The 26,078-nt window shown below is 40.1% G+C and overlaps 1 protein-coding gene across 21 annotated transcripts in view; it reads right to left on the bottom strand.

Annotated features, from left to right (window-relative positions):
* Trpm3 (transient receptor potential cation channel subfamily M member 3) overlaps positions 1-26,078 on the bottom strand; it is an 848,188-nt gene that overhangs the window by 170,554 nt on the left and 651,556 nt on the right. For all 21 annotated transcript variants that reach the window (XR_013047854.1, XR_013047855.1, XM_006985391.3 and 18 more), the window contains one exon: positions 8,936-9,059. Coding sequence is in view for 19 of the 21 variants with exons in the window: in XM_006985391.3 (XP_006985453.1) it covers positions 8,936-9,059 (124 nt within the window). In the remaining 2 variants the exon portion in view is untranslated. The remainder of the gene's footprint in view (positions 1-8,935; positions 9,060-26,078) is intronic.

The following is a 26,078-nucleotide window of genomic DNA, read 5'->3' as shown; positions in this document are numbered from 1 at the left end:
GGAGCACTATGTCCATTTCATTGCAGAGTGGAGCCTTCCCCTGTGGCTGTGGGCTTCAATATTTGACTTTACAGATTACAAAATCTGTAATTACAAAACCTGTAAAGTCAAGTAATGTGTGGAGTCATTATTGGATGTGTTGTTAAAATTATCCAATGTAGATAAAAGTCAGGTCTGTGCCACAATGCCGTTACATATTTAAACCATTTTGTGCAGTGGTGGTAATCGGTTGCCTTGGCAGTGGGCCAAAGTCAAATCTCTAACTATGGCCACTCTAAGACTCTGTCTCTCAGTTAGTGGTTCCATTCTTCTCTAATGAAGGTTCAATTTGCTTCTTTTCTTGTCATCTAGAGGTGACCTACATTTCTTATAATTCGTCTATTAAAAGGACGAAGGAGGAAGGAGGGAGGGAGCATGATGATGTGGTGACAGATCTAGGAAAATCAAGGGGAAATGGAGACATCTGGGCATACACTTTGATTAGTCTCCATAGCGACTCATTGAACAACTGTAATGACATTAGTAACTGAATGTGTCCTAGGAGCCACACACTTTGCTAACATTCTTTAAACATGCTGACTCTTAACTCTCCCAACAATCCAGGGAGGGAGTACTGATGGTCCCTGGGAACATTTACATGATGCTGAGGCTCCAATCTTCCAGGCCACACTAACCAGCCTTGTTAATAAGAGTCTTGGCCTGCATATGTTTTTGTAAGCAATAAACATTTGGGGATTTGGGTTTGTTTACCACGTGTGTCAGACCTATCTTCGGTAGGAAATGGGACTGTTTTAGAGGTCATGCTTACTTGGCTTTAATGAATCTGTGAAAGGAAGGGTAGAGTTGCCCTAATTTTCCTAAACACAGAGACTTGCCCTTGAATGCCAGCACCATCTTCTGCTCTCATTGAAATAGTTACTTTCCCTGCGCAGGAGGTTGATGGGATTTGGGCGTCTAGAGATTCATCTGTAAGGCATAGAAAACGGTCCTCTCTTGTCTTATCTAGTGTCTAGGGGAGACTCATCATCTCCAGAGGCCAGGAATCTTTTATAGAGCACAGGAAGACATGCAACATCTGGATACATTTTAGCTTTGTATTTGGTTGGGGATATTGGACTTGAAGAGCCCTCAAGGAATCCTTAATCTTCTAATAGATTGATGTTTGTCTTACTGAGTTTGGAAAAAAAAATCAAAACGGGATCTGGATCAAAATGGAATATAACAGATTGTAGAACCCAGTGAGATTATTGTCACTCTGTTTTAATGCTGAGATCCTGAGAAACTGGGTAAGCCACTACAGCGATGAAGCAAGGATGCAGTCCAGGTTTGTCTGTTTCTAGAGCTTGCTCCTCATAGTCACCAGATTAGATGGTTTCCCGCAGGTCAAAAGACTCAAACAGATGGCCTGAATCAAATCTAGGTCAGAAACCAAATCTGCAACTCCCCAAGGAGATATGCTCTTGTTAGCAGAGATTTTATGAACTATGTGGATTCCAAGGGTTCTTCCCAACCTGAATTTTTTCATACAGAAATCCAGTAAACAAGTATTTATTGAATATCTGCTATGTATATACTGTGGCACTATGCACAATTAGGCCTGAGTGAGTAGAGGGAAAATGGAATAATGGATAAAATGTGGATTTGGTTCTTAAGAGCTTATATAGAATGTTTATATATCTATATGTGAATATAGATATTATATATGATATATGAAAATGGAGATAAGAGTTATAAAATGGGTGTTAAGAGTTAAATGTATTCCAGGTATGTGTGTGTGTGTGTGTGTGTGTGTGTGTGTGTGTGTGTATGCGTATGTGTGTGTATGTGTATGAGAGAGAGACAGACAGGAGAGGGGTGCAAAAAGAGAAGGAGGAGGGGAATGAGGGAGAATCTGGTATTGAATATGGTAAATAAGAGTGCTCCACATATGAAAACATGTAGGGAACTGGGAAATAAAAACAAGAAGGTCAGGTCAGTTTGGTTGTCAGGAAGCATTCATAAAGAATGAATGGGTTTTCAGACTGAACTGTAGGAAAACATCATCACCATAGTTTATATTCAAATGAGTGACATGATTCTCTCTGTGTATCAGCAAGGAGAGTCTGCATTATTCTAGCAAGGAGCCAGCACAACTCCATCTGTTGGTGAACTTCTATTAATGGCTTGTTTTTCTATGGCTGTGAAGTTCAGAATGGCTTTAGTTTCACAGGGTTGTTGAAGAACAAAAACATACAGAGTATGCCTGGTGTGCAAAACCTTACACACTCTCTACTCTTATGGAAATTTGCCAGTCCATGCAGTGTATAGGTAATAATAGTGGATCCCAGCCCAGGCTTCCACAGAGCAGCAATAGTCAAAGCAAGGAAGAGTGAGGGTATGAGCGAGGAGGTAGAATTAGGATGATAAGGCTAGATGTTTGTGCATTGACACCTAGTCTTAAGGCAGCAGAAGTTATAATAGCAAACAAAAGGAAAAAAAAAAAGCACAAATCAACCTTTGATACACATTAGCTTATGGAGTGGGGAAGAAAAGGGAGGAAAATGGAAAACAAAGGTGAATTTAAGAAGTACAAAGAAAATGGAAAATTGAGAGTCTAAATTAGACTCACAGGAGAGTTTTGGAGGGAAGAGAAAATTGAATGCCAAGTACTTCAAAGAAGGGTCTGAAAAGGAGACAAAATGGTGACCTAATGTCCCTGCTTCCATTTACTCCATTGGCACATTGTTTTTAACTTTATATTTTTGGGAACTTCATACATGAACACCATAGCTACATCACTCTTGACCCTCCTTCCTGCCTCTTATCAGCACATTTTGTACTTCCTTGTCTTACTTCCATGGCCTACAAGGGAGACTATGATGCTGATGAAGTATTACAGCTTCAGCTGCTATGAGTAGACTACTGAACTAAACCATCTGTTGAGCTTATCTGATTGTGTATCCATTATGTTCAAAGTTAAAGGTAGATATAATGTACCCTTACTCACCTTCATACCGCTCTTTTCCATGTTTGTTAGCAGACGACTCTATGATTGCTGTGCTGAATATTGGTGACCTGCCTTCCATGTTTTATATATTGAATCTTAGTCACAGACATGATGGTGTCACTGGGTGTGGTGCTTGTGAACTTACTTGGTCATCAAGGCTTCATCCTCATGAACGGGATTAGCGTCCTCAGAAATGTGTTCTGAAGAAGCTTGCTTGTCCCTTCCATCTAATGGAGGCTCCGCAAGAAGCCATCATTTATGAGAAAGTCCTTCCCAGATGGTACCCGCTTCTGGTACTTGCTCTGAAATTTACCACCTTCCAGAACTTTGGGCAATAAACTTCGTTTATTAGCTACTTAAGTGCAGTTGAAATTGACCAAGAGTAGATAGTAGTCTTTAGATACTTTTTAACTGATAGAGTTTAAGGAAAAATTGGTTCACTTTTATTCCTGTCTATCCTAATTTGATAAACTGGATAAATGCCCCAATACCATTTCAGTGTTTATTGATTTTAGAACCATTGTAGCAAATGAGAATGGGCTATAAGGAAGTAAGTGGGAAAGCCATGCTCTTAAGTTATAAAGGCTGTGCAGTGCATCACAGAGCCTCTCAAATACTCAGAAAAAAAATGTTAAATTTCATCATAAGCAGTAATTAAGAGATTCCCATTCCCCTTTTAGCTTCAAGCCACCAGATCTCCAATAAGTCTCAATATACAACTGAAAGGCAAAACAAGCTATTGGGTAGCTGCATTATTCTCAAAACTGTAGGTTAGGGGTAAGAAATAATAGTAGCATAATTACTACAATTCTTGTAGCTTTCAACCAAAATCATGTGATGAAATAGGAAAACTGCATAGTCCTCTAGATTTCAAGATATGAATATATAATTCAGATTCCCCCTACCCTGTAATAACTCTTAGTCAAGTAGTGCTAGGAAGTCATCTTGGACAAAGCAATAAATGAGTTTTAAGTCATTAGTCTTTTATTTAATTTTTATCTTCCAACACAAATGTGGAGTCACACTTTGTTTTTATGGAGAAAATCTGGTGTATGAATACTTTGAGAGAAATGTCATGAACAAGATGTATTTATTCCTGATATAGACTCAATGGATCATTATTAAAATCAACCTTACAGGCTTACTCTCTGGCCACTGCAGTCAGGTATCTCATTTAAAACATGGGCTATTTAATCCAGGCTATGACAAAGACAGCTAGAGGGTACCCAAAGTAAATGGTGTAAGGGACCCCGTGTAAGCTATGATGCAAAACAGCGTCCACCACAAGCAGCTTAGAAACAGGCTCCAAGGCAATTGTAATCTAGTCCCTGTTCTTTCTTTCGTGTTGAAATTGTACTCAACAGTTATGAGATGTCACAACTGGATGCTCTCAGGTGCATATGATTTGAACAAGTGGAAACGACAGCAGAAAGAATGGTTTGTTTTGATTAAGGGAACTGGGGAGAACATAAGGGAATAGGATGGTTGAACTGGAACAGGGACGGAGTGGGAGAGCAATAAAAATGATACAATGATAAAGGGAGACATCATGGGGACAGGGTGAAACCGGGTGCTAGGGAAATTCCCAGGAATCCACAAGATGACCCCAGCTTAGACTACTAGCAATAGTGGTGAGGGTACCTGAACTGGCCTACCCCAGTAAACAGATTAGTGAATACCCTGTCATCATACAGCCTTCATCCAGTAACTGATGGAAGCAGATGCAGAGATCCAGAGCCAAGCTGGATCTAGGCCATACTCCAGGAGTCCAGTCGAAGAGAGAGAAGAGGGATTCTATGAGCAAGGGGCATCAAGATTATGATGGGGAAACCTACAGAGATAACCACACCAAGCTAGTGGGAACTCATGAACTTTAGATCAACACCTGTGGAGCCTCCATGGGACTGACTAGGCCCTCTGCATAATTAAGGCAGTTGTGTAGCTTGATCTGTTTAAGGGCCCCATCCCTGGTCATGAGCAGGCTTTTTAGAGCCCACTACCTATCTTGCATAGCCTTGATACAGGAGGAGGGGCTTGGACCTGCCTCTACTGAATGTACCAGGCTCTGATGATTCTCCATGGCAGGCCTAAGGAGGGAATGAAGGGGCGGCCTGGGGGAGGGAAAGTCTGAAGGGGCAGGAGGAGGGAAGAGGGGGGATCTATGGTTGGTATGTAAAATGAATAAAAAATTTAATAAAAAAATGAAAAAATTAAAACAAAAAGGGAACTGGGAACTTGGGAAGTCTTGATTACCCAATGGAAGGAAGGGTGGTAAAGGGAAGTGATCATGTGGTAATGAGATGCCCAGATGTGTCGAGAATAAGAAGGTACATTAGTTTGGACATCGTGAAGGTAGCCAAGCAAGGGGATGACAAAATCTGAACCAAGCTCCCAAAAGATTAGAGTAGGAGCAGTGTATAGAAAGCTTAAAGGAGAAGAGAAAGTCTCCCTTCCAAGATCAGGAGAAACAATCCACATTGTCCTAATGAAGAAACATGAGGACAGTGGCTACTGGAATCGGGCAAAGCAGCCAGACACCAGACAGTGTTGCCAAAGGAACACCAAGACAGCTTGGCGATGCTTGGCTGGGGTGGCAGAGTTGGCGGATAAAGGGAGGGCCTGAAGCTCACAGGACCGAGGAAACACTGAGAGCAGGAGGGTGAGGTGTCGTGGAAGTGCAGGAGTGGGCATTTGAGGGAGCTGGGGAGATGCTTCTAGACATTAAAAATTTGCAGTAACAATGGGAAACCAAGTCAGGCATCCAAAGCAAGATTCGGTGATGCTTCTGGTGACAAGGAGAGAGAGAGGTGAAGGCCAGAAACACACTTTTACAAATAACATCCAAACAGGTTATTGTTGAAGCCAGCAAGAGGTGTGAGTTATTAAGAAAAAAGGGGTGCTATGTTGAAATACTTAAAGGAGGCTCAGCAGGTGAGACTGCCTCATTGACTAAATAAAATGTAAAAGAAGTTTTTTTAGGGCAAACAGCTCAGAGCACATGCTAATAGGCCAAGCTTACTATATTAGCTCTATTTAAATATTAAAATGAAAGCTATATATCATGAGAAATGCACCTAACAGTAAGGTACAGAAAGATTGGAAATGAAAAAAAGAGGGCGGGGAGGAAGCTTTCATTTTCCAGGAAAGTATGAACAGAGAGAAGCTGATGTAATTATATTAATACCAGATGAGCTGAAATGCAAGGCTATTGTCAGGAATGAATGAGGCTGTTGAAGAATGGCAGGCAATGATTCACTAGGAAATACAGCCAATTGTAAAATCTTATGAGCCTAGGAACACAATCTCCAAACACATAAAGGAAAAATTTGACAGAATTTCAAGGAGAAATTGATGCAATCTCCCATGGTAGAAGATTTGAAATTCTCTTAAAAATGACACAAAGGAAAAATAACAAAACTTCACATGGTGTGCCTTCAATGGGTGAAAGCCACGAGAAAGGGAAGGAAACCACGAGAGGAGAAGAAATAGATGTTTAAGGATGAGAGGAAAACGGAGCCACCGAAGGGCTGGCAAAGTGGGAATAAAGGTGGAACCCCACAAATAGAGCAACAAAGAAGGTTATTGTTAAAAAAATGCTTCCTAGAGCAAGATCACAGAGGAAGTATGATGTGAGGGTGTGTGTGGTCTATGTCGGGAGAACCATCTTAGAATACCCTGATAAAAAGGAAGAAACAGATCAGGCTATTTTGCAACTGAGGGGAAACAAGTGGGTAAGTCTGTGGCCTTGATTTCTCTCAAAGGCTGAATACGAGGGGGATGAGTCATCAATACATTTGCTGTTCCTATCTAGTAGTGTCCATGAATGCAGTTTTGGCAATACCACTTTAAAATTCATGTGTGAGCAGAGGGCAAACTAGCTGGCAATACTGAAGAGGGCTGGTTTCTAGGGAGGATAGTATTTTCTTACAAGATGACAGGTTTTGGATAAGCAGAGGAGAAATGAATTTCAAGAACTCTATGAAACTAGGAGAACGTACAGCACCTCTGAGATGATGCCAAGCAGGGCTGCCTCACCTACTGGAAACATAGACGGACCCATCTAAATAGGTGTTCCTAGTGATGGATGTGTGAGTTAATTGGTTGTGGTGAGGAGAAGGATGTTGCATTAGCCATAGAACCGGGAGCCTCGGCTGAATTGGTTAGATTTGCCTAAGAAAGTATCTCATGGAGCTTTTTAAAGATAATCAAAGAGCAGCTGAAGGATAAGAAGGAAGAGGAATTTCACCTTGCAGTGTCTTTTTGTTCTCTATGCCATGTGCCTGGTGAATGGGGATTACTTTACACCAAGACCCTCCCAACTGGTTCTTCTGGATTGTATGCAGATGCCTTTCCTCTAAGTGAGGTGATACTCCAATTTACTCCTACCTTCTGTTCCCCTCATTTGTAAAGCATCTAGTGCTGTCCGCACTGTCCCTCAGAAATGGAAATTATTTATATTAAGTATGACTTAATGAATCCTTAACATTTCTGCCCATATGTGGAGAGATGAGCACTTACTGCTTGCTCAGAATACATTTCCTTAGCCTGGAGCTGGGAGGGTGTCACATTTCTTAATTTGCCTAGAAATGCACTCAACCTTTTCTTTGGGGTTCATAATGAAATGACAATTATCTAGCAGGATCCTACAGGACAGTCTCATAAAACATCCTGACAAGTCTATCCAGTATCATTTACTTTTATAACCTCTAATGGCTCCTAGAAGTTTTGCTAGAACCGCCTTTCTAGGAGATTCCAAGGCTACTGAAAATTCCAATCATGGTGAGGGTTCATCATTAGCTTTGGCCTCAGTATCTAAATACTATCAGAACTCAGAAGAAAATCCCCTCATATCTCATGGAAGGAACAAGCATGATAGTCTCATGGCCATGGACTCTAATTGCTTGTTTGGCAGGGTATGTACTTGGGCATGTAGATATTCAGGTATTAGAGGTGTCTCCAGTTTCTCTGTTGTCACCCCAAGCCTGGAAGATTCTGGAAGCCTTGATTGACAAGGGTGTGTGGATGTCTTCTATGAATGCCCTGCTTCCTGAACCTGTTATTTCATCTAAACATTTGGTTGCCTTCATCACCAGCTCACTTGGCCTTTGTTTCCTGAGAGCCTGATGGGAATCTTCCCAGAGTGGGCAATTCACTCTGATGATTTGGATGCGACAATTGCTGAATAAAAATACTTTTCACACTGACTGACCATCACTGGTTTTACATCTCATTGCTCACCAAGTGAGCCTGAACATTCTCAAGTGAAAAAGGTAAAGGTGCCATTTTTTTCCTCCTACTGGGAGAGTTGCGAAGATCACCTGTGTTCATAGACAGGAAGACTCAGCTCTTTGCCCAGCATATATTAAAGACTCCCTAGTGTTAGCTCATGCTGTTTCTCTTCACCCTTCCAGAGTGTCTCTGGTATCTCCACATCTGGAAGACACTTTGAACTGATGTAAGACACATTTAAGCAGCATCTCAACAGTACTACAGGAACCTTTACACAGATGTTCCAGAGCTTCTGAGGTACTCAATCGATTTTCCATCTGTTCTACTTAACATATTAACATGGATGTTTTCTTACTAAATGTGTAGTGACAAGAAACACCCAATGACTGTCAATTTACAAGCAAAGTGGAACCCCATCCCTAAGAGAGGCTCAACTGAACTTCCCAGGAGGAAACTAATTTTATATTCTCCTTGGCTCATTTGGTTGAGATAATCTGAAGTATTTAGGTGAACCCAAAACAGGAAAAACACAGGAAACTTGGCTACACATACTACACACACTTCATTAGAGCCAACATAAAAAAAAAAATCCATCAGTGCTGGAGCCAGTGGCACCTCTGGAGAACTGTGAAGGCAAGGCTAGGAGGGGAAAGGGGCACAGGATTGAAGCAAGCATTTGGGAGCATGCAGAGTGCCCTGCCACCTACGGGGCTGACATACCAGTTCCTTCTTCTTCATGCATTCCATGAGGATGATGAACAGGTGCTGAGCTTGGGTGCGAGTGTACGTGAAGGTCTTCTGTATTGTCACCAATAGCTGGTCCCTTAGAGATTCATTAATAAGTCTGCAATGAAAACCAAGGTCAGTCAGGTCAACTCAACTCCTATTCAGTGTGTGTGTGAAGCATAGTTTATCTTAATTTACACATAGTTGCTCATAGTTGATAGGGTGATGTTTCAATATACTAGAGACTATGGACTAATAAAATCATCAAGGTATTTACCGCATCCAGCACTTTATACATTTATCATTTCTTTGAGGTGATAACATCCAGACTCTCCCTTCTAGCTATTTCAAAACACCCAGCACAGTATTCTTTACCATAGCCACCCTACAGTGAAGCTGGAACATTATAGAACACAAGAGAGCACTGGGGATTTATTTTTAATCAGAGTTACTTCCTCCTGTGGTTTTCCCACAACAGCTGTTTGGAATGTGACAATTTACAAAGCAGTGTATTTGAAAATAAATTCATGTCTCAGAACCTCACAGGATGAAATAGGCAGTGGCCTTAGTTATTTGCTGCCATTTCCCTGTTCCCATAGTCATGTGTTTAGTGCCTGCTACCCCAAGTTCTGCTATTAAAGATGCCTTCAGTTGTGTTTTCTACACCTTGGAAAGGATATTCTGTGTCGTTTCCCCAAAAACTGTAATTTATAACTAATTATGGGAAGAAAAGTTACACCTCAGCAATGCATTTTTTCAGCATCAATATGTGGTGATATTGTATTCCCCAATATATTGTATACCCTAATAAACTTATCTGGGGGTCAGAGAACAGAACAGCCACAATCTTAAGCATAGAGGTTAGGCAATGGTAGCACACACGCCTTTAATCCTAGCATTCCAGAGACAGAGATCCATCTGGATCTCTGTGATTTTTAAAGCCACACTGGAAACAGCCAGGCATGGTGACAAATGCCTTTAATCCCAGGAAGTGGTGGCAGGAAGCAGAAAGGTATGTAAGGCATGAGGACCAGGAACTAGAGCCTGTTAAGCTTTTAGGCTTCTAACAGCAGTTCAGTTGAGATCCATTTGGATGAGAACACAAAAGCTTCCAGTTTGAGGAAACAAGATCGCCTGAGGAGTTGGTGAGGTGAGGTTAGCTGTGGCCTGTTCTGTCTCTCTGATCTTTCAGCATCTACCCCAATACCTGGCCCTGAGGTTATTTTTTTTTATTATTATTAATAAGACCCTTTAAGATTCATGTTACATCAATATAATATGTGGACATCAGTAAAATGTTTATTGTACAAACATTAAGACTGGCATGTGATCCCCAGGACCCCCGTAGAAGCCAGGTATGACACACACCATCACTCAGGAGGCAGACATGGAAGAATCTGGGGGTCCCTGGCTATCCAACTAGCCTAATCATTGAGTCCCAGGTCCCAATGTGAGACTGTCTAAAAAAATGACAGTGGATGGCTCCCGAGGAGTGATACTCCAGGCTGACCTCTGGCTTCCACATACATGTATATACAGACACATATGTGCACATGTATTCCCCCACAGAAACAGGCACACACCCCCAAGTGGAAATAGGAGTTAGGTTGCTACCTTAAGAGCTTTAAATTTTTTTTTTGTTAATTAAAAAAAGTGTTTTTTTTTTTTTCTAGTGAGCCAAAGTCTGATTCATAGGAAGCAGTATTCTTAAAGCATAGTACTGTTTACTTCAGTGTATCTCGTCGGTGCACACTTAGGTCTCAGCTACTAATTTTTAACACCTCTCACTAGCCTGGTGAGAGGGGCATCTGCCAGTCACCAAATGGCAAGGGAATGAAAACATATTTTGCTATGAAGCAATAGCTGTTCAAAACTGGGAGGATAAAAACTCTTCTCCAGGACAGTGGTAAAATAATATTTTCTGCCTATCACTTGTACATTTTATACATTACACATTGCCTTCATTATTGAAGTATCAGCAACTCCTAAATAAGATAGAATATTATTTCATTTGATGCTGGTAGGAATCCTGAGGGCAAGAGATTTGTTTAGTTTTACAGGCATGGATTTTAGCCAGACTGAGCCCAAAACTGAGATCCACACAGCCCATAAGGCATGCCAGAAGCAGAATACCACCCAGTGCCCTTTCATGCCACCACACTGCCTCTCTCTGAAGCATGGGCTTCACAATGTTGCCTCCCTTCAGTGCTGTGGCCACTACAGCAGACAGTTGATATTTCCTTCCACAGGACAAGAATCTTGAGGATGCCTTTCTATTGGGGTTCCCAGGAACACAGAAGGTTGTTCATTGTGGTACCCTTACTTTGAAAAAAGTCTAAGCCCAGGGATCCTGAAAGTTCTTCATCTGAGGATCAGAAGGTTGGGTCACCTCACATTCACTCCTCACTCAGGAAGAGTAGTGTTGAACATGCATGCTTAGAGAAAAGCGAGTTCAGGCGAGGGTGAGAAAGGAAATCCCAAATGTTCTTTTAATATTAAGTGATTCTGTATGACTCCATGGCATTAGCATCAAATCAGCTTGAAATCATCCATCCATCTGTCCATCCATGTCCGTCCATCCATCCATCCATCCATCCATCCATCCATCCATCCATCCATCCACTCACCCACTCACCCCCCCATCATTCACTCATTTAGAAAATTCATGTGGACATCTACTTGGTGGTAGGCACTGTGGTATATGTCAGGGATGTATAGATAGATGCAATATGGTCATGCCCAGCCTCCAGTGGAGTAGAAAGACATGGATTAGGCATTCAGGCACAATTGTCAGTGGTAGAGAAGTAGAGGAGCTGGTGAGAGGTGACCTGGGGAAAACTGAGGACATGGAGCTTTCCCTGACACTTGCAGAGGAATGAGCCCTAGAAAGGGTTGAAGGTAATAAGGGTGGGGAAGGACAGACAAAATGGCCTGGTTTGGAGAAGGGAGAAAAGGGTAGTATGGCTGGAGCATGAGCACTGTAGATACAAAATGACCCCTAATGGTCTCTCTGATAAACGCGTGGCCTCAGCTTGGTGCTAGTGGGAGACGGAATCTCGAAGAAGTGGTTAGAATGACAATGTTCCTTATAGTCTCAGATGTTTGAGCACGTGGTCTCCAGTTGGTGGTGCCTGTTTGGGTAGGTTTAGGGGTTGTGGACTTGCTAGAGGAAGTATATCACTAGGGCTGGATTTTGAGGTATCAAAGCCACATGCTACATGCTCTCTCTGCTTCCTGCTTGTAACTTAAGACATGAGCTTTCAGTTTCAGTTCCAGCTGCTGTGTCTGCTGCCTCCTCCCTGCCATGGTGAACTCTTAGTCCTCTGGAATTGTGAGCCCCAAACAAAACCTTCCTTCTATAAGTTGCCTTGGTCCTGGTGTTTTGCCACAGCCACAGAAAAGGAGGTAATATGGAAGCACTGCTTAACAGGAGGTTTGGAGATGCTGGGAGCATGCCCTCAGAGGGATCCAGGCTGCTTCTCATGTCCCAGCCAGGAGGTGGATGGCTTTGTTTTGTTCTATGTTCCCGCTAAGATCTGTCACCACACCAATGGGCCAATTATCTATACCTTCAGATTTGCAAAACTGACTCCCCAAATGCTTTCTGCTTCTATAAGGTGCTTATTTCAATTGTCACAGTAACTAAAAGCTATTGGGGGAACAAATCAAAAAGTAAAAAAGATGAGAAGGCCACAGAGAGAGTTAGCCAGGACAAGATCATGGGACCTTTGGAGACTATGTTAGAGTTTATTTAGTTTTTGACACATGGTCTTACTATATATCCAGGCTAGCCTCAAATTCACAATTCTCCTGCTTTTACCTCAAAGTGCTAGAATTACAGGCAAGTGCCACCATGTCCTGTGAGATCTGTGGCTTTGCCCCCACAGCAGTGAGAAGTGTTTCAGTAGGAGAGAGACCCATTTATATTTATGGTGCTAATTAATTCTCCTAAGACTCAAGGCATGAACAGTCATACCTGGTCATATGTCTACTTGACAGGCAACCCAAGAGGGTAAGTCTAGAGAGTTCTAAAATATCAAAAGTGTATAATGTAGCACATGATTGACTACAGAAGGGATTCTTCTGATTAGTCACTTGATAGGTCCAATCATTCATCAGCAGGTGTTTAATTTTGATAACAACTCAAAATTTGTTCTCTACTGCCAGCCATCTGTAATGCAATCTGAATTCCCTGAGATCATTAACTGTTTGAGAGAGCTCTCTGTCAGTTCTATCCAGTCTGCCAGTTTGCGAATTAAAGAATGATGTGTCATTGACTTAGGAACAGTGTTCACTAGTTAGGCGAGCTTAAAGACTCACTTATGAGTTCTATAGTTTTGAGTCCTATTTCATATCTGACCGAGGGGGTGGCTTTGGCTAAATCAGTTAGCAAGAAGAACCATACAATGGGAGCAATAACTTGGAGCTACAAAGTGGAGAGGCTCGTCCCTGATGGAACAGAAAGGATGGAGGAGAGAGCCATCACCCATGGAATGGATGTGACTGGGAAGCAAAGGTGACATGGTCCATCTGAAGCATCATGTTATATTTACTATACTCCAACCCTGCTTCAGTTATTCCCCACATCTTTCTGATTACATCAAAAGGAAAATATTATTTTTGGCGTGTCTCTGCTGTTAAAAGCACCCCACTGTTGCCAATCTCTTAACAGGACATATGAAGCTCAGATGCCTTTGGCTGAAGAGGTTTAAGGACACTGCTTTAAGAACAAGCCTATAGTACACATTTCCTGTATTCACAGCACCGCCTGGTCTACCACACCCCACAGGAGTAGTGGAAGAACAATCTGTGAGGCAGGCAGGTGGCTGTTTTGCAGAGGAAGGAACTGGTGAAGGTGCTGCAGTGATAAGTCACATAGCTTGGATCTCAGTGTCTGGTCTGAGTCTGTTTATTTCACTCTTGTCCCATGGTACCAGTTTTCCTGTGTCTTATATCACCCTGTCACTCAATTTCCTAATCATGTACACCACAGGGAGAAATGTCAGCTCAATTAGTTGTTAGAAAATGCTTTTCCTTTGTCTATATGTATAGGTGTATATATATATATATATATATATATATATATATATATATATATATATATATATACATACATATATGTATGTATGTATAATAATGTCTGAGAGGGACAGGTGGAGAGAAGAGAGAGAGAATGAGAAAATGGGAATGTTGGAAGTGTTCTGACTGGCTTAGGGAAAGTGAGTCTAAGTGGGGCTTGGTAAATGAAGACACAGCGTTTAGCTGCTCAAAGGTTTGGCTGGCTTTAGACTCTCCTCTGTATTTTCCTACTGACCTTCTGCCCCCTATTTGCAACAATGGTTCACTTTGTTTCCCTGTCTTATTTTGTGGACACACATTTTCCTGTCTTTGAGAAGCCTGCTTTCATGAAATTCTGATTTCTTTTTAGTTCTTCCCATTTTTTTCCTACTATAACAGCACCGGAGAGGAGAGATTGAAAGCTATTTTACCATGCTATTTGAACATCAATGGATCTGGAGACAACCCCTTGTTAGATTTCTTTTTATGGCACTAGAGTAGTGATTGAAAACTTCTTGACATCAAAACATGGTTGTAATGTTACATGAAACTGTAGCTTTAGAACCAGGTTTGTGACAGCGTGACTTATTTATGGAAACCACTAATTTGTGGCTCCATATGTATCAGTGTTATTTTAGGTACACCTCAAATTAGAGGGCTTTTGCGACTGAGGAAAATCTCTGTACTGTGGCATTTGTGGTTCCATTTAAATGCCTCATGTATGGCCTGTAGTTTTTTTAGATGAGTCACAGAGTAATTTAAAATAGGTCAATGTTTACCCAGGGCTCAGGATAGCCAGCAACACGCCCCCTACTTTGTAATTAGTGTTCTATTCAAATGCTGCGAATGCAGCCCACATGTAGAAATACTTCTCCCAGAATAAATTTAATTATCTGCAGTATCAGATTTTTGTTCCTAGATTTGAAAATTAAAAAAGCATCTAGAATTCAGTGAGACTCCAAGAGCTAATCTTAGGTTAATTAACAGCTTTCGAGGAGAGCGGTCCTCCCGAGACCCTTGCAGATGCCGTGAGATGTTGCAGACACAGTGTGAGAAATTTTCCTTATATAAATAAAACTGTGAATACCCACACTTGCTACTTAAGACACCATTTCCAATGGAATATCTAGTTTACTAAAGAAAACAGAAATTTTGTCATTTATTTGAAGCCAAAGCAAATGCCTAAATGTTATGTAAAGGACACCCAGCGTTGTCCTTGATGAGATCCTAGAGAATAGTGATCTCTTTGATTGCCCCTCTTCTCTTTAATTTTCCTGTCCCCCTCTTTTTGATAAAAACCATCACTTTCTTTCAAGTGCTGTACCTCTGTTGCCACACGTCATAGTATGGCTCATCTGTAGAGGCCGGACAGCCTTTAACAGGTTCTCACCCACTGGCTGTGTGATGGTAAGACTAACTCAGCTCTTATTTATTCCTTTCATATATGTAACATGGAAGCAATGAAGCATTTTTCATAGACATGTGAGTTACATGAGTCCATCCTCATCAAGGGCCTGGTGTGTAGTAGGCCTCGTGCGAACATTTGTTGTTATTTAGCTCTTATTATGGTGTCTTTAGGGAAGAGTCATTGGTAGATTCCTTTTCGTTAAGTAGAATGGCCTGTGATGGCAGCTGGTCCTGAATTATAATTTCTGAAGAGAAATAAATTTCCCATTTGAGAGAGATTAAAGAGCTGCAGTTCTTTCTTTCTCTTGGGAAATTGAGATATTTAGATTTAGAGAAGCTTAATTAAAATGGAGCTTTGCAAGCACCCCATGCAGACATTTGCATGCTGATCCTTCCATTCATTCACTCATTCAACAAATCATACTTAGACCTATTGCTGTCATAAGAGTGGGTTGAGAGATGAATACTGCTCAGTCTTAGCATCAAGGAACTAGTAATAGTATTCCCTCTTGAGTAGCTGATGTCATTAAGAACCATGTGTCCTTAAAAGTGGCCACCTAACCACTTACACACATTTCCAAAATACTGTTACTTAGTTCTGTGTATAAAGCCTTCAACCTTTTCCTTTTGATTTAGGTGATTATCAACATTTATTCAGTACTCATGGTGTATCAGGTATTTTTTTTAGACTTTGTTATCTGACCAGAGTCCATTTTCTATGGATGTCATTCTCATACTTTTATCCCGGCCAAAAGCTATATGTAATGGACAGTTGTAGTAAAATCTGTGCATGCTTGTGCCAGCTTTAAATGACCAGGGTAAGTCACCACCAAACAGTAGGTTGTTTCCTTCCTTGACTTTATTTCATGTTGGAGTCTGCTTGGGGTGGTGAGGTAACAATAGCACCTGTAGGCTTTAATAAACCCTGTTAGAAACACCACCACAGAGAGATCTGAATTCCTGAAATACTGTCCTGGTTCACCTCATCCTCCATGAACCTTGGCTTGGATCTGTGCTATCTTACTCATCTGGAAGAAAAGGACTGCTGATTGGCTTCTTCCCTATCCTTCTCCAGTTCACCCTCCATGGTAATGGTTAAATGGCTCTTCTGTAGAAGGATCATGTTCTAGAACACTCTTAAAAATCTGTAATAGCTCCCCGTCACCAGCCAGATGGCATCTTAATTTGCATATGTCATTTAAGATTATCTGTGGTCTCTCCCCTAACCTAGGTACTCTTCTGTTACCCTTATATATTTTCCACAAATACAGACTCTCTGAAGCCAACTGGCCTCTTGAATACCTCTGTGCCCATGAACATGCTCTAACTACTACACGGAATGGTCTCTGCTCCTGAACTCTTTACTCAAAGCCTATTTAAACCTCAGCTGAAACTATCTTCTGTGTGAAAATCTCTGATTACTAGATACCCTGGGAAAAGATGGTTTTATTCTCATATTGCATAGGGTAGTTATTCTTAAAAATGCTCACCATCTGAAGATATTCAACATTTCAGTGATACTTAGGTAAATTTCCCCACACAGAGCATAGCAGCTTTGGCAACTGGAAGTAATTTTATCACACAAATGTCAACACAATAAATATATATAATAAATAATTGGTAGAAGATGTAGTGGTATAATTAAAACACTTTGATATGGTGACTCTCATTGGAATCCATTTCCTTTCTTTCCTACTGAGGGCTCTGAAATAGATTATTTGGTTCTTTCAGTCTCTATCTCCTTATTTGTTAATAGATCTGGTATATGTCCTTAAGGTTGATGTTTTTAGGTCAAAAGGTCATGTGTGGAAAAATACCAAGAACTACCCCGACACATAGATAGTGATTAATTAGGATTTTTTTTATGTACCTGAGAATTTTTCACACCTTCAGGGGGAGTCCCAATGAAACCCAGCTCAGAGCTGAAAGAAGACAACTAGCATGCAAACCATCCATATGGTGAAGAGACTGAAATGTTTCCGTAACTGTCGGATGAAACAAGCCTTTGAATGAGAAGGCAAAGCACCACTGAAAGCCACGTAGCTAAGCTCTCACTGGGGGAAGCACATCAGGTGACATGGAAATAGGCTGGTGATGACAAGGCCCCCCAGAACTAATCTATGTCATCCCAAAGTCAAACATGTGGGGATCAAAACTCATGCAACTCTACACCTCCTGATTTTCCAGTTTTGATCCTTCTGAAGTCTCTATTTTCCAGGGAGGGCCTTACCTGGAAGATTCTGCTGGTGGGATTTGAACTTGGAAGAAAGGAATGATTCAACTTTAATCATTTTATGCATGGAAAAAAAGGTGAGTCCATTTAGAGGCAAATGGATTTCCTTAACAGTACATAGCTTGTGAGAGCCAACTGGGTTAGGAAGAGACTGAGAAGGGAAGAATCAGATAATGATTTATATGAACCTCTATGTACAGGCTCACTCAGTGTATTGATGAAAAGTTAGTGATTTGTTTAAATGGCTGGATGCAGTGTTACCTTCTGCTATATACATGAGGATGGTCTGCAGTCTATGTATGAGAAAATTCAGTAATGTGACTCCAGGAAGCCACTGTGTTCCCAGTGGAATTCCTTGTTTTTATCAGCTGCCCAAAGTTCCTTTAATTAATTGAAAGCCACATAAATATTCTACAATTAGAATCCTTTGTGTATGCCATTTCCCATTTCCCCTCCTCCCTTTGCCTGTGGCTATGAGTGTGCCCAAGAGTGAAAAGGAAGCATTCCAAGGAATACAGCAATTGCCACATGGTCAGGAAGATTTTCTGCCAAAACTGTAAGTCAAGCAATATACTCTGAGTCCATTCCAAGTAAAACTGATCAGTGAACACCACCCATAGCCAGGCGGTCAGGATTTTATTGTTTTAGGCCCTGCATCAAAGTCAGAATCAGAGCTGGCTTAAGGAGTATATGGAATCCTTGGGGAGACTAAGCTGTGGACACAACTTCATTGGATATACATTAAATGTTGGCTCAAGATTTATTAATGAAGTTAACTAGCATGGGAGAGAAGAAAAAAGCTGGATGCATTCTACTTTTCATGTCTGAAATAACTCTACTCTGGGATAAGCAAGATAAGCCTCCTACAGTCACTGGGCCATCTTCCTAGGTTACAATATGGCATGGGTGCTAAGAGTGTAATTCCAGCTCCAGCCTGCCTAAGAAGACCATGGTGCTACTAGGAGAAAGTTAGCAAATGACATGACCTTTCATCCTACGTTTTCTTATTTCTACAATGGGATCAATATCATAATTACCTCATATTACAAAATAATATATTTAGATCAAGTTTTTGCATGTAGAAGCTTTGCAGTGATACATAAGAGACATATTCATATTTATAGATACAATTAACTCCAGCATGTCAAGGATGTTGTTGGAAATAGGGGCAGAGGTGCTGGGGAAGAACAATGCTATGTCATATCTCTAAGTAGTTTGTCAGATTATTTCTTTGCACTCTATTTTCTTCTTCCACATGGTGGGATAATGCAAGTTTTCTCTATTTTTGTTCCATATTCTATGATGGATTAATTCCTTGCTTTAAAAATTTCAAACAGCTTAGTTTATGTGTATGAGTGTTTTGCCTGCATATATGTATATGTACCATGTGCGTTCCTGGTACCCAAAGAGAATAGAAGAGGACATTGGATCCCTTGGAACTGGAGTCTAAGATAGTTTCAAACCACCATGTGGATGTTGAGAGTTAAAACTGGTCCTCTGAAGAGCATCAAGTGCTCTTAACTGCCGAGGCATCTCTCCAGCTCCTAATTCCTACTTTAAAAAAGTACTATTTCTTATTTATTATCAATAGTAAGTTGTGTAGTCAACCTGTCCCTCATTCCATTTCTAACTGGTTCCCACTGGTAAGAAATTTCTGGTCCTTCATCTCCCATGCCTTATCCTTGTATGGAAATTCTTACATGGCCAGATGATTGAAACGCTGATATGTTTTGACATGTTGATCAAAAAGCAACTGCTTCTTGTATCCCAAGTATCTTTGAAGTAACTTGAGTTCTTTTCTCATTGTGTAGATAATTCCCTGTACTACTTGCTACTCACCTTCAGTCTTATAGATGTGAGGCTATTTAAAAGAGTGTCACTTTATTCCAGTGCCAAAGTAGACATTCACAACACATTGACTGTGAGGTCTTCTTTTTGTCCAGTTTCATTGTTAATCTAATACACTTGGTCCTTTTATCTGAGCCTAGATATAGCCTCAAAATCATTCTCAGTGCATTTCAGGAAGCCGTCACTGACTGATGTGAGTTGATGCTCAAGAGGAAAATGGTTTCTGACTCTTGTACCAGAAATGATTAAACTGAAACACACCATCAAATGATGAAAACTAAGGTGATCACAGGCTTACAGAAATCCAAATCTTTGGCCTATCACCAAACATGGAATTATGTCTACTATGGGTTTATAGGAATAGATTCTTTAATGCTTATCCAAGACCTATAGGAGTATCTCTTTGTGATGAAGAGTTGTGTTACATAAACTATCCAAAGAACATATAATAAGCATGAATATCCACTCAAAAATGCAGGAACCAACTGGAGAGGCTTGTTTCTTGTTTCTTTTGGCAAGATTAGTACATGTATCATTGGATCCTGCTTTCAATGCATTTTCCCTCTTTTCTGTCAAAGAGAACTTTATATCAGGTTGTCAGTGCTGTATACAGTGTATGAAAATGCTGTGGTCTATGATCAATTCTAGAATTCCATGTGGATTCCAGGCAAAACCTGTTAAGAACATTCCAGACATTTATTATTAGTGGTGTCTTTGGTGGCAAGTTAAACCAGTATAGTCTCAGCGGCAGGGTGAAATGTTTATTAAGATGCTTCAGAATTAACTTCTTCTAAAGGACAGGAATTAAATTCAAGGTCGTTGTTTTGTTTATGCATTTGTTTGTTTGTTTATTATTTTATGTGCATGGGTGTTTTGCCTGCATGTATATCTGTGTACCACTGTGCGCTTGGTGCCTATGAAGGTCAGGAGGACACAAAATTGGGCAAGTGGGGAGGTAAGGTGGATCTGGGCATAATTAGGGGAGGAGTTGTGGGTGAATTTGATCAAGATACTTTGAATGAAATTCTCATTAAAATTAGAAAGATTTAATAAAAATTCTTATTTTTAAAAGTGAAAACCAAGCGTATGGAAGGTTGGGACTATAGTTTTTCTCCCCAATGACTAGAACGTCAATGACAAGTGAGGTGGGATGGCATCTATACTGATCTAATACTTGTCCTACTGTCTGTAATCTTCCTATCACCCAGAGCATTTCCTCCTCCAATACTGCTTTTCTCATCTTTCTCCATTTGTCCACCTTTTAAAATTGACCATGTGTTTTCACTAGTCAGAATATCCTTTGAAGGGAATTAATCAGAGTGGAGGCAGCGAATCTAGGGGAAGAAAGCAGGGCGGGGGAGGGGGAAGGAGACAAATCACAACAAATTATGACACACATATGTGAAAATGCCATGAATACCAACTTAAACATAAAAAACCCCAATAATTTGCAAAAGAGCGGAAATGAAGGACACAGTTGATCTTAAGAAATCTATGTAAATAAAAGGCCTAAAGCTAATAGTCCTATCAAAATGAGTATTTTTGCAATAAAATTGTCTTGTAGGGGAGGATTTTCAAATCTGATTAGAAGCAGGCACAGATGGTGTAGGAGGTGATTCAAGGTCAATACACTTTTGGATTTAGCTGGGTTCTGAAGACCAAGTGTGGCAGCAGGTGCATCGTGCCTGTGTCAAGGGTACAATGACTCAAAGAGCATGTGCACCAGGCACAGAGACTGAGGAGGCTACTTTGGAAAACACTAGAGGTATCAGAGAACTTTAATCTGCATCTAATCTAAATGAGTTTAATAAAATGGGGTTCCTGGATTTTTTCTCGTTGGGATTAAGTGGGGCACATGCATTGTTATCATTGGGATCGTCTGGGGTTCTGGTTTCAAACAGTTTGTTGAGCTTTGCCTCCAGTCCATCTAAATCAGTACGTCAAGGTGTATGGTTAGTAGACACCTCTGAAATCATCCCTTACATCGATGGGTATTCTGGCACCTGCAGACAAGACAAGACATGTCTCTAAAAAGTGTTCTCTTCAACAACGGTTTGTCCAGATACTTTCTGATGTAGTTGGCTCTTCATGTTCAATGACACATTTTCCCAGTGAGCCAAGAGCTGGGCAAATTTAAAGCATATTTAATGTAGGGAGCTGACTGGCCAACTTAGATTAATCAAACCTTTCTCCTTCACGGTATTTTCTTCTCTATGCTTGAGATATATTTTTTTAAATCCATGTTTCATCCTCCCCACATTGACACAGTATGGGGAGATTTAACAGCAACCTGTCAGATGAAAGTTTTATTATACTTTGTGCTTTCTTGAATGAACAGTTGTTCTAGCTACATAGAATGTGGGCACTATGATGAGGTTGTATCTTTATTTCCCTCTGAGAAAAGCAGGTGATGCTCTCTTTCTGTGGTACCTTCTGCCACCTCAAAACTCAGGATTATTAATACATTGAAAACTATTTGTTATATTAGTTTACATGAGATTGCATACACATTCCTGAAGGAACATTATGCTTCCCATATACCCTTGGTACCTAAAACAATTACTAGAAAATACCCAGTGATTTTTTAATTTGAAAAGTCATGTTATCAGTCTTCTATTTAAGTCTTTAATTAAATCACTTGGATGTATATATAAAGATATACATACTTATATATAATTAAGTGTGAGTAAATATTATGTTAATTATTTTATTAAATTTTATTATATTTCATACATTGAAAATATATAGAAATCAAATTTAATTACATATATGCACATACACAATACTAGCACACCAACTGAAAAATTTCTCCCCTTGACCATTTATAGTAGTACACACTTATAATCCCTGCTCTCAGGAGGCTGAAGCAGGAGAATTTAGAGCTTTAGAGCTCAAGGTCAATTTCAAAAATAACATCAATAACAAAAAATAGTCTCCTCTGCCAGTTCCTTTCATTTTGTTTGTGTAACAACCCTGAAAAAAGATTCAATCCAGAGAGGGCCAAGTATTTTTTTCTTCTTCTACCATCTAGGCTGATCCTCATTCAACACAGATCTGACAAAAAGGGGGAAAACAGAGTAGATTGATTATTTTGGCATTTATGAATAACTGACATACCATTGAACTCTTGTTGGGAATGCCCTACTCAGTGTTTTATCCTGCGCTGTTTAAGCACTTTGTGTCCTTATCAGAGCCCATGTGATCCTGTAGCCACGTGTTTGAATATTCATTACAGTGTCTCTGAGAGCCAGGGCTATGCCTTGGTCATCTACCAACAGTTCTATGCACACAGTAGGTACTCCATAAATGATGTCTACAGGAGTAACAGTAAAACCACTCCTATTCTTTGTCTTTGATGTTTCTAAGATTTCTTCCAAGCAAAGTATGAAAAAGAACCAGTTGGCATTTCTTACAGAAAGTTCTAGAAAAGAGATGAGGCAGATGAAATTAACAAAAACTAGAGTGGACACTTGAAATCAGCTCGGTTGACATTGGTTTTCTTTCTTTCTTACTTGACATTGTAATTATGTCTATATCATGCTGGGGTGCAGGCCATCCAGATCAATTACTTTTTGCAGGAAGTAATACAGAAGAATGATAGGGCTTTGACATCCTTCAGTGTGAGCTGAATCTTTGGAGCAGCGGGAGTAAACATTTGTGGTCATTGCACAGAATGACGTGCCCCTGGGAATACTGACTATTCCTGGGTTCCTAATGTGCCGGATTTTCTGATGACTTTCTCTTATCTTTGGACATATGATGTGTATTTGGAGAGAAATGCTCTTCACATCTCTGTGAGAAATTTGCAGTCATAAATCGGAAACCATGCAATTTAGTTTTCCCTTTTCATAGCTAGTTGATGTTCTAATGCCTTTATTCTAGCTGATTAAAAAAACCTATTTTCAATAAAAAAAAAAAGAATGGCTAATATCAAGGAAAAGAAAAGAACCCATGAAAATTCTTATTTAGTTCTCTTTAAGCAGAAAAGTCTAAGAATATTTTTAAAACACACACACACACACACACACACACACCCCACACCCCACAATCTCCTACACCATTCCCATACCACACCCAACCCCCATCCCATACCACATATACTTTCTCATATTCATCACATCTCCACTGTTACTATCCCTCCACACTTCCACAGAGCCTACACACACACACCACACACACACACCCTCACACCCATCACCCCATACCATCCATCCATCCCCCCCCCCCGACCGTGGGCCCCATACCATATAACACAGCACATTTTTTCCTTCTTCTACTCCCAAGAGTAAGACTGCTCATGGCTGGGCAGTGATGGCACATGCCTTTAATCCAAGCATTAGGGAAGCAGAAGCAGGCAGATCTCTGAGTTTGAGGCTAGCCTGGTCTACAGAGGGAGTTCCAGAACAGCCAAAGCTACACAGAGAAACCCTGTCTCAACCCTCCCCCCACCAAAAAAAGGGATTACTCCTGCTCACATGTTTTTCACATGTGAGCAATCCATAACATGGCATATATCACTAGAACATTTGTATATGCCTCACTGATAGTTTCCCAATAGTAATAAACAAACTATTAAAAATCTTTTAAGACATGCTTTTCTTTTTGGATACTAGCTGGTTCTGCCTCTTTTCCAGAGTATCTGCAATTTGTTAAACCCAGATGATAAATTTTGGACAAAAATCCTAAAGTAAATATAAGCATTGGTAATGGAATTGTGATGGATGAGGGGTGCTGACTCAGAGCACAAATGTACTCAGATGACATTCTCATGCTGACATTGTCCATTGTCAGGTACTTGTTCACTGCATGACAAATGAAAGGCCAGCGTCCCATTTCTCTGCAGCCTGAGACTTGAGGCTGACAATTGTAAGGCAAAGGCATGTCTGATTTCAACATCAGGAAGCTGCATCCTGAAAGGTGTTCCAGACACCAGGCAATGCTGTTCATCTGCTTAGTCAAACATGGGAAAGCAAGGTCTTTGTATTTTAAATGCTAGGTAATTAAATCTAACAGTTCCTGGTAGTATTAATATTTGTGTTTATGGGGTTTAGTCATTTGCCATTAAGAAGGAAGCTTTGATAATAATTCTAGAGTAATGGAATTAATTAAGGAAAGTGCTTACTGATCCACTCTGAACTATGACAGGTAAACAGAAAACCCATTATGATGATGAGGGAAATATGAACTTTGGCCATTTCTTCCAGGTACCACATGTCACAGAACAGATAGGGAGGAAAAAGAGAAAATACAGAATTTAATTTGATCCTCGGCACCACACACAAAAAAAGCATTTAATTGCGATTGTCTCCTAGTGTATCCAAACCCATTTGCGCTGTGATAGACGCAGTCTGTCTCTTTCTATCTCAAGCAATCTCATTCAAGGGAGATAATCAGTTTTGCCAATTATAATTCACTTCCAAAGTTATTCTTTTCCAATGCATATTCTCTTTCCAATTCATATTCTTGGAAAGTAACTCAATGACAAGCTAGAAAGGTCACAATGTAAGGGGAGAAAAAGTCATCTCTCTAAGATTTTAAAATGTAAAACTATATACTGAATGCATACTCTCATAGCCTTATGCCTATATTATTTAACAATCCATAAATAAAATTAACTTTAAATATTTAAATAAATCCTCAAATAAAACAAATCAGCAAAAATATTAATTTAGTCTGAAATAAAAGCTTTATAATTAGGATATGTATGCTCCATATATCTAATTTTATTTGGACAGTAAGACATTTACTTACATAGGTTTGTTTATATGAATATGTATGTATATATGCATGTAGTAGAATGTTTGATTCAATTGGATACTCAAAAATCAAAGAAGAAATCCTTTCTGGTGAATGAAGGCTAGCTGTACCAATGTTTTTCCTTCCTTCCTTCCTTCCTTCCTTCCTTCCTTCCTTCCTTCCTTCCTTCCTTCCTTCCTTCCTTCCTTCCTTCTTTCCTTTCCTCCCTTCTTTCTTTTCCTTTTTTTTGTACATGTAAAGAAAGTTCACTGCCACAAAATAATGTTCATTGGAAATGACTTTAAATTGCATGCACATGTGTGGCTAAACAATTTCTTATCAAGCTAAATAGGCGAGGCTAATTCCAGCAGTGATTCAAGTGGCACACAGAAACATTGACTTCATTTTATCATGATAAATTTACCATTGCTTTCCTGAGAGTGTAGGTTTCCATCATAGCACTATGCATAGCATCTCTGTGTGTGTGACTACATGCCAGTGACTTCATGTGAGTGACTTCAAATTCTTTGATAACTGCCCATGGGCCACATGTTTGTGTAGATGCTATGTAGATTGGGAATTTTACATACTTAGACTATAAAGTAGTTAGAAGAATGCCCAGTGAAGTTAGAAGTGCAGGGTCCTTTTGAGTCTTAATTTGGGGATGAGAAGGGACTCATAACTTAGACACCAGATCATAACCAGGAATGCACTAATTTTGTATGTTAGCAATACATATGAGAACTAAAAAAATTAAACATAATTGTTGAAAAAAAGCTGAGTAACTTTTGTGCTCTTAAAGTTTAAGGGAGTCATTGAGGCCCTTCATGAGCAGAATAAAAACATGTGTCATGA

The sequence above is a fragment of the Peromyscus maniculatus genome, chromosome 1, assembly GCF_049852395.1.
Source record: "Peromyscus maniculatus bairdii isolate BWxNUB_F1_BW_parent chromosome 1, HU_Pman_BW_mat_3.1, whole genome shotgun sequence".
NCBI lineage: Eukaryota > Metazoa > Chordata > Mammalia > Rodentia > Cricetidae > Peromyscus > Peromyscus maniculatus.
Note: the sequence above shows the minus strand (reverse complement) of the source record. Positions and strands in the feature narration are given on the sequence as shown.